The sequence below is a fragment of the Opisthorchis viverrini genome, assembly GCF_000715545.1.
Source record: "Opisthorchis viverrini unplaced genomic scaffold opera_v5_773, whole genome shotgun sequence".
NCBI classification, from domain to species: Eukaryota; Metazoa; Platyhelminthes; class Trematoda; order Opisthorchiida; family Opisthorchiidae; genus Opisthorchis; species Opisthorchis viverrini.
In genome coordinates this window covers 1-10,273 of record NW_008752450.1, presented here as the reverse complement: position 1 = coordinate 10,273, position 10,273 = coordinate 1, and the positions used below count along the sequence as shown (strand labels likewise).

Here is a 10,273-nt window from a genome sequence, read left to right as displayed (position 1 = left end):
TGACGATGTCACCTCGATTGGTGATGAAACGTTTGCAATCCAACTGCCAAGCTCGGCGAACAGACCAACAACCAAACATCGCACCCGAGCTACCTACATTCCACAACATTGCTAACTCTGTGAGTGTCGCGGGACACTCTCCAGTATAGCTCAATGGATCGCTGAGGTGCGCAAACCGTCACACCACGGAAAGGTCCAGTCTCTTCGTGACAGATCAGGCGTTGCGAAAACAACTCGAAGATCGAGGGTATGTATTACACTATATTTAGGAATGGTTAGAACAAAGTTCACAGGACCAATGAGCTCTTGTTACAAAAATACAGTCAGTTCGTCTGGCTTGTTCACAACACAAAAAACAGAACTGGAGACCTCAGAATGGAATTCCAGTTTAACGTCACCATCGGATCCATTCAAAGAGGAACAAAGTCGGAATACTGCCAGAAAACAAAATTTGAGCTACCCTCACTCACATTGTTCTCGTTTGAACAGTCCTCCTTCCGACCTAGTCCAATTATTTTGGTGAGTCACCCACCCTTTGGTTTAGACGCATCAGAATAATTGTGACAAAACAGGAGGACTGTTCGAACGAGGGATGTGAACATGAATTTTCGGAATCACGCAAACCACCTACAACTAATTTGAGCTGCTACTAGCGTCTATTCACCAGTGCTTATTCAACGACACAGGTGGTAAAGGCATCGTTTGGCTATCTAACTTTTCGATTTCCACTCGGCTAGTGGTCTAGGATGTTTTGTCCCTACACAAAGCTCAGTAATTCTAGCTCGACCAAGTTGTGGATGAGGGCAGCCATCCAACGGTTTCGTGGCGATCTCTGTTGTGTGCCTCTTGATAATTTATGGAACCTAAATTGTGGCGGGTGGGTTTGTGATTGTAGTGGTTTCGTTGTCAGCGCTTTTTCAATGAAGCCTGATCAAAATCAGAAGTAGCGTTCGAAAACTAATCTGTCCATATGATTTGTCGAGGAAAGTACGAGACACCGTAGCCTGCCCGACCAGTTTGTGAGCACGGTTGAATTGGTTTGAACATTTACTCCTCACAGTGAAATTGAAAACAATCCACTGACCAGTACTTCTGAATGAAACAAACACTTGCATACGCGCCATCTTCACTGATTACCCACCGGTTTGAAACCAGACAATGAATTTGCTGCTTGTGACTGTTTTTCGCTATCGCCCGGCAATTCCACCACGCACCAGGAATGACTTATTTAACATGCTGGAACAATTCGAGCTTCCTAACGGAAGTATGGAACCCACCAAGCTCTATTTGCCTTCACTTTTTAACATGTTTCACCGTTGTTAATCCTCTATGAAACGAACCCAAAGCTAACTTTGATCGCCTTCATGAATACCTGTGAATAATGCTTATTGGTTTGGAACAGGCTTTTGAGGTAAGTTTGAACAAAGCAGTGAGAATAACAATATGTTGAGGGATGAATGCACTTCCTATGATCTTCGTCTGCCGTGATACGTGTAAAACAGAATATAATGAAGCAGAGTACGAGGTAAGTTGTCTTGTTTGTATGGAACTTAACTGTAACTCAATTGACCAATCAAAGCAAGCTATTTTGAAAGTAACTCTGATGTCTTCTTGAGTGAACGGTACGGGGCTGAATGAATTAATCAACACAGCCTCGAGGAATTTCAATCTATGTGGCAACTACTTCGTGCTGTGACCCAAAACGAAGAGTAAATTTCAACTCCATGTCCAATCGCGACCGGGTGCCTAGTGATCAATGACTTGATTTTCGACCGCGTTCAAGTAGGCCGACGTTGTCCACGCGGCTGAGCTTACCAGGAGAGCAAAAGCTCCGTTAGAATCCATGGAAAATTACGCATAGATTTAAGTGTATAGTCGCGGCGGAGATGGTGGTAACTTTTCGATAGTGTCCCCCACTAGGGTGTCAGCGCATAATCATGCACCACCCACAGATAATGCGCCAACATGTCAAATATAAATATCGGTCTTCGATTTCTGTCAGCTTTCATTTAAAATTACTAAACTATGTTTGTTGTTGGTCTAGTAGGCCGACGTTGTCCACGCGGCTGAGCTTACCAGGAGAGCAAAAGCTCCGTTAGAATCCATGGAAAATTACGCATAGATTTAAGTGTATAGTCGCGGCGGAGGTGGGGGTAACTTTTAGATAGTGTCGCCCACTAGGGTGTCAGCGCATAATCATGCACCACCCACAGATAATGCGCCAACATGTCAAATATAAATATCGGTCTTCGATTTCTGTCAGCTTTCATTTAAAATTACTAAACTATGTTTGGTTGTTGGTCTGTTCGCCGAGCCTGGCAGCTGGATTACAAACGTTTCATCACCAATCGAGGTGAAATCATCAGTGAGGGGATGACTAGACGGGTGGGCTTATTCCGTACTGTGCTTTGTCATTCATTCTGAGATCATTTTCCGGGGAGGCTCGACGCTTGAGGAGAGACTTGTCCATACGTTCACATCCGCATATTTTTGCAGGCCTAGAGGTTGAATCAGTGAAATAATAACCATAGTTGGCTTCGTTCAAATCCAGAGGTAGACTTTGAGTATAGGCAAGTGTGAAACCCCTTGGAATTGAAGTCAACTACCTTGCAAGATCCTGGATGACAGCGAATAGATAAGCATGTCTGCACAATTGAATTAACCTGCGTGCTCCGAGCCACTTCATAATTCCTCTTAGTACGGGTTTTCACTGCTCTTATTTGACCTTCCTGGCGGGGCTGAATATTGTGGAACGAACTGCTGTCTAGTATAGCTCGCGGAATAGTTACATCTCTCAAGACCGATCATACACTACCAGATAAATGAATACATTCCATCTCATTAATATTCGCTCCTGTAGGGAACCAGTGGGGTGACCTACAGATTGAACTGAAACAATCATCTGGTAGTTTGAATGAAAGCGCATTCTAACTAATCGCAAACTGTGCAGCGGTATCCACAGTCGGTCCGCCTGTTTGATGAAACGTCATGACATAGGACCTTAAAGGAAATAACATGAAAGTGCGGCGAGTAAGTCACATCGAAGTGTCATTTGACGACAAGGACGACAGATTTCGGAGAAACAAAGTAGGTTGATTCATGGAGAACAAAATCTTCGTCGAACTCGAGTTTAAAGACGCCAGACACCACCACTACCTAGTACTCCAGTCATAGTAACCAAAATCAGCAACCTATGCGGCAATTTTTAACCTGGCAAACTGCTGGGGACAGGCGCCGCTGTGCAGTTGAGTGCGCGATTGCAAAGCACAAGGGAGAACGAGCAAGGTGTTGAATATCGGAGTCGAAATGAAAGACCTTTTCTCCCCTCCACGAACTCAACATGGGATTTGATGCTAAAATGTAACTGCTTGCTGGACAGAAGTCTTCTTCATATATGACTCATTCATCTCTGTAGGGTAGCGCAGCAGTAATACGACCGATTCTAGCTGCGAAATCTATCAGGCTTACGCAGGTAGCTCTCACACGCCACCGGCTTTTCTGTATTTCGGGAGTAGTATCAGGGTACACCAATCGAATGTAAACACTTCACGCTTAATTTCGAGCATAAAGCTGTGTGACGACAAACTGAGAACATGACCACCAATTCGCCCAGTCCGACCCGGTTCCTCGCTGTTACACCGCATTAATTAGTAGGCAGCGTAGGTGTTCGACATTCTACCGAAAAGCCAGAAGTATCCGCGTGGTGCAGTTTGTCGGGACATTGGAGATTGTACCTTCTGTTCACCCATAGGAAGCTAATTATAGTGAAGATGGGGTCTACGAAGGTCGCGGTATGGTGAAATCCACATGCAACCAGGCGTTGCCCGAACGGATTGCAGCTGAGCTACACTGAAATCAAATTCAACGCGTGAGCTGTCGTTCATCCTTGCGAATCGTTCCCAGATGTAATACAAGTTATCCGCTGATATGCGATAAAACGATAATTTATTGCACATTGGAGGGAAATAATGGCACAGGATTCCGAAGATGAAGGGGTACAATTAGTCAATATAGCATGGATTCAAATAACTGGAATGTGATTTGGATGGTGATGCACTTGCAGACTGGCATTGTTCACCGAGAGAAAACTCCCTAATAGTATCAAAACTTTTCGGTCAATAATTTTCAACCAGGTGATGGGAAGACGCTGTACTGGCAACTGAATCATAATACGGCCAACAATGTGAGGTGTACTGGTCCATCAACAGGATAAATAGGAAACGGCTATTACAGAAAACAGAAACAGTCGATTTCACAAATCATATCAAGGGTAGCGGTGTGCCGCGAGAATGGAAGGGAATGTTTTCTTCCTACACCCTTTTGAGTTATCACAGATAGCTGTGAATGGCACAGCGGTATGAAAGTGATTATTCATGGAATCAGGAAGGGCCGACGGCGACGTCGGGCCGACGGAAAATCCAAGAGGTACCGTCCCACTGGAAATACTTCACAGGGAATGGGATGCGGTGCCGCGCTCGGAACTTTTCACTGACACGTTGGCGTTCCTCAAGCTATCAACATGAGAATCGGTAGGAAGATCAATGAAACTTGGCAAAACAAACTGTGATGGTCCTAATGCACTCAATAAATTTCGTCCTAGATGATCATAACCAATGTTTTGGGGAGAAGTAAACTTCAAGTCTAAACTTGCAAGAACGGCTGTTAATGAACGCGTAAAAACCCTCACTAAAGTTCTTTGAGAACTTCCAGGAGCATTCTAAGCGGACTCAGAGGAACTTCATCATCACATTGGTGACGGGTGCCATTCTAGTTTCAAGTGGAGGCTGATCACAAAAGGTGATGGTTGGTTGGCCTCGGAGTCGTCTGCCTTTGTGGAAGGCAGTGACTTTGGATGAATTCTTGTTCCATCAACTTCCCACAACTGATCGGGAAGTGATCTGAGGATATGGAACCGTAACTAGGCACCAGGGTACTCAAATGGAGGAAATCGTTCGGATGTTAGTAAAAGCTCCCAAAATAATTAAGATTGGTCGAAGCCCAACAACACCCACGAAACAAGATAGTTTCCCCAAAGTAGGCAGCCGATGTATGGTGAACAGAACAACATAGGGATAAGAAGGGAACAATAATTACACGTGAATGGAATGACATTTGTGAGATTCTGGATGGATAGGAAAAAGTACACTTATTGCATTGAGATCGGTTTTATTTTAAACACATCAAAGGCTAATCCGGTGGACAGAAAAAAAATGTTCTGTGTAGCAGGGTCGAAGACACAAGCTTTCAAACGATGCGTTCCGTGGTCAGTCGACGTACATTCAACTGGGGAGCCATAACCAACGCCAAACACCTCACAAACTGAACTTTTGGGATAGACAACATATCGTCTACTTACGACTGAACCGGTCTTATCATGAAGGCTACTTGGAAATAGATTAAACAATTAGGTTTGTTCCGCAAATTTTAGTGGTTCTTGAAATTTTTTCACCTTACAGAAGTGATCGGCAGGCTTCAAATGTACAACAAGCATTAATCCATAGGTTATCACAGCCCAACAGTTTCCAGTGAGATGATTTCGACTCAAGTCTGCAGCACAAGACAATTAACACTACAAAGTACTGATATGCCAAACTGATGACCAAAATTTTTTCTGTCACATGGCTTCTATATGGAATCTGGAATCAGTTGCCAAGGTGTCTTTTGTGGGGCATATGGTGGCGGGATGCGAGCTCATTTTTGGCATTCATAGGACTGCATAGACACGGTGATTTAGCTACGAATACGAGCAAGTCATGAAATTACACGACAACAAGTACTGATGAACAAGACCATTGGGTCAAGTCCTGGCGGGAAGGATGTCGTTATATCACATGAAACCGTAGAATCCAACGTGAATCACCTATGGCGATCAAGAACTTTCGGTCTTCAGCAAAGAATGAGGCTTGATAGCGCACGCTTAGTAAACTTAAAGCACCATGGCTCGGCCGCTTTTAAGGTGTTTTTCGATGAATATTCGCTTGTAATTATCCTTCAGTTGATTAACTTTGTCCAACAAATTCAAAGTTTCGGACGTAGTAAGGCAGTATTCAAGTTTGTAAACCGAGCAAAATGTTCTAACGAACTATTTAACTTTGAAAATTCCATTCTGAATGGCAGTACAAACTCACTCATGGTCATGGTTCTGACCCATACGCCAAGACGGGATGCACCACAGCATTGTAACCATACTCTGGATAAATAAGCTGATGGCGCGCTTGAGGTACAAAAGATTCAGGTTGAAAGAAGCCGTCTTGGCCTTCCCAATCCGGATAGAGAGGTTATCTTTAGCTAGGCCACCAGGAGTAAAACAGCTCCCTGGTTAGATAAATTTGCTCACTATCTTCATCGATTCTTCTACAGCAATCCGTTCGGGTGTGAACCAGCCTTGTGGCAACAATGTACGCTTTGTGGTGTGAGGAGCATACTACAACGTGAAACAGAGTTACTTACACTATTTAGCGTTGTTTACATTACGGTGGTGTCGGATCCAAGAAGAGTTATGTAACCTGTGCGCTCGACAACCGTGAGACAACGCCTTGAGAGCACTCCGATCCTATAGGCATTAGATGTTGCGGACTAGTCTCCAGTGATCATATAGAGTGGGGAGAAAGTGAAAGAGAAACTGATATGACTGGATGAGGTGAGCTCAGTTCAGGAGTAGACCTTCACACGTCTACAGGAGTTGGCACAGAGCTCTGAGGACTAACAATTTATAAGAACCACCCGTGTTCCTTAGACACTGCAATCGCAGCCAGACGAAACCAAAGTCAAACGCAGCTTTCTAGTCAAGGATGACCAGGATTGGTTGTTGGAAGCAGTATCGCTGTACCAGAATCCATTGAGGGGTGAATGTGACGGACGCATCCTCTGGTAAGATGGAAACCAGCTTGACTTTCATGGATCTCTCTCTGTGCTCAGTCAACCTTCGATGGACACCACAGACGTCAAAGAGTTAACATTTCCTTTCTGAAGAAAAAGATGGTTGCTGAGGTGCCCCATTCTGCGGACACTCTTCTCACTCCACATAGCACCACGTGAGTAACCAAAAAGTTTTTCAAGGGGGTTGGATAAAGATCGTCTGGCTTCTGAAGTTTTACTGGAAGTACTCGCACTTTTCCTCCTCTGACGGGCAATTAGCGTTTACATATCAATCATCCGTATGTACAGTCACAAGCTGTGTTGCAGGAGGCCACCTGAACTGCTCTTCGAGGATCCCGTTACAACGCACCGTTTGCCTTTTTTCCGAATAAACGTCGGTTCAATGAAACGGCAGGGAAGCATCAGTGCCAACACTGATGTTGCTGTCATTGATGATGATGATTAATGAAACCAAGTCTTCAAAGTAGGGATGTCAATGGATATCTTATTAGAGGTGGTATTTAAAGTCCCCGGGGAATAGTAAGAAAGGGTTTTCTATGTGTCACAATCGATTTCCCCAACCCAACAGGATACAAAAAAGATGTGGTCATTTGCATGAATGAGCAATACTGTGAAACGATATGAGTTCGGGTATTGGGAAAACAACGGCACGCTGCCTTGCTGAACTGAATAAATGGGCAACTGTTTACTTTAATTAAGCGTCCGTAATAGGGAACGATGCCTCAGTTTCCATGGCCGTCATCTAGATGAAATGGGCTTAACCATCGACAATTCAAATGCACAGTTGTCCTTCATATTTAATCGTCCGCTTTCTACAAACCAGCAACCCACCACAACAGTCTTATCTTGTCGTTAGTTGGTGTCACTAATTAGTAAATCAGATCAATCTTTTCGATAGTGCGTATATGCAGTTTCGCTGAACAGTGCAACCGAATGAGTAGACCGCAGCTGACAGGTGTCTACCACAGCACGTGATTATTGCACACAAACAACTGTACCCAATGTTTTGGATGGCTCATTCACATGAAATTCCGGAGCAAACGTTCAGCTTAAATGTTGAAAATTACACAACGGAAGAGTGGGCGTTCATCTTTGACGAGCACGTTGGAGATCTGGCTTCAATGAAATCATTGCGAATATGCTTCCCACATGACGATATAGGTAGTTATGTCCGATAAGATGTAGTGTATCGGTTTCATACCTTGTTAGAAACTGATCTTAAATACGACAATGCATCTAGTCAGAATGATGATTAAAAAATCCACAATAAATGGGATACAACGACCGATTCTCTTTAGAACGCCCCAAAAACCGAACTTACTGCAACTGCAATTGAAAAGGTGTTTACGTATCCGAGGATACGTTATGCAAGTGTACAGTCCATCATCACGATCATCATTCACAGCATGACGTCAGTGTTCAACTAATCAAAGCAGCTTCTGATGCTGGACACATTATCCTACGTAAGCCCCCGTTGCACAACCGAAAACTCGCTTTCTAACTGCTTCGTTATGGATTCGCTGACAAAAACCCACACGAGCTATGGTTCTGGAGCAACGGTTGTCGAACATCTGAAAACGTTTCAGTACCGCTGCTTCAACAGACCAAGTCTTACAATCATACATCCCTTGAGATTCTGGGATACATCACTTTGAAGCCATACGTGTTTCAAATTAGCACACGACCCGAGCCTTTCAGATTTGTGCACTGACCTCATGTCACACCTAATGAGAACTAATACAACTTCCAAGATACGACCCGAGGTAAGCTGACCCCCGTGTGGTTAACACATTCACTACGAGTCCATTTTTCGAAAATGGACAGTATCACAGACTCCTCCCAGTTGTCTGACACGGTCTCCTTTTACAAAATACAGGCATGCAGATTATCAAACGCTGACTGAGGGTTTCACTCCAGTCTTTGAAGAATTCGGGTGGGAGGTCATCCGAACCAGACAGTCGGTGAAGCTTGAGTGAACATACACAATCATAAACCTCCGAGGCCGTAGTGGGTTCCACGTTCACTGTCCAGGATTCTGCGTCAGTTGTAGGCTCCAGATGAGTGGCAGCGGGCGGCCACATATGTTGTTCGAAGTATTTAGTCCAACGATCGATGCGTTATTCTTTATTTAATATGGTCACTTCACTTTGATTGTTGATAGGTTTGCTCACAGGTGGTTTCCGAGGACCAGCCGTACAGATAAACTAAAACAGTCTTCGGGAATCCATGCATATCTGAGCCCCTTCCGATTGCTTAGATTTCCGTGTTCACCGGACTTGACGGTCGGCACACACTCACTTTCACTTGACGTCTGGTAGTTCGTCGGGTCAAGTTATGTTCGGGACAAGGGGTGACATTTCTTCGAGATTTAAGCAGGGCTACTGTTCGATCTGATATTCAGTGCTTGAGTGAAGTGTCTGTTAAAGCCGTTCCATATGCGAAACTCCCAGCGCTATGCAAAGAGGTGGCAATTTCATCCCAGTATAAATTCACGTCTGATAGTGGAGCAGTTGGAGGAGAATCTAGAAGACGATTCAGTTAAATTAGTCTAAGATCCCGATCTACTGACGGGAATCCGACCTGTTTGAGTTCGTTGCCTACATGTCGTTGGAGGACACCATGTGGCTAGAAAACTTCCGCTAGTTGGGAAGTCAGTACTACATGAAAACAGTCTGCTGAAGTAATCGTTCGCCATTGTCCGTACCTACCAAATCCAGTCCATGTCGATCAGTTTATTGAGTCTCAGATGCGCCAACCCTGCGCACCTGGGTGTTCAGACCTCACGCAACCACAACGATATCTCAGCTTTTAATTCCCCACAATAGGGCATCCGGAGCGTCGTTAAACTTCCCTTTAATGGTATCAGAGTTACAGTCAGTTGGGGTGTAAGCAGACACGGCAAATACACATACATCAGCTTGTGAGACACCTTAATAGACGTTGCCAGATGAACCGGTTAAGGGCGACTATTAACAGGTATCAGTCAAGCAAGGATCATTCCGCTCGGTGACTCAGGACGACACCAAACCCTGCAAGTTCTGTCTCAGTAACCTTTGGATCGCGAGGCGCGTTGCCGGAAGCGAATAGCGACTGATAGGGCGATTAGCTTAATCATCGTGCTTGCATCGTGAATTATTGTTTCTGTGACATAGCAAACATCACTGCCAAGCGAGTCCAGTGTGAGAGCAAGGGTATTTTGTTGTCCTGCTTGCTTCAGGGTGTTGACATTAAAGGCAGCCAGATAGACAGAGCTGGATGCAACGAGTAAGGCGACCCGGCTGATGGCACCATGCGACGGCTGATGTGGCACGAATTTATCTGTATGTGTGTAATTCATGCTTGTACGTAGGCTGGGATATTGCCAAGGCGCCCACATCTAGACACGAGGACGATT

The 10,273-nt window shown here is 44.6% G+C and overlaps 1 protein-coding gene across 1 annotated transcript in view; it reads right to left on the bottom strand.

Moving 5' to 3' along the window:
* The window catches only part of T265_12072 (hypothetical protein), a gene marked incomplete at both ends in the record, with an annotated part of 41,683 nt that extends 31,467 nt beyond the window's left edge, over positions 1-10,216 (bottom strand). Inside the window, one exon of the mRNA XM_009179013.1 lies at positions 9,931-10,216. Within this exon, the coding sequence (XP_009177277.1) occupies positions 9,931-10,216 (286 nt within the window). The remainder of the gene's footprint in view (positions 1-9,930) is intronic.
* Positions 10,217-10,273: the final 57 nt, after the last annotated feature.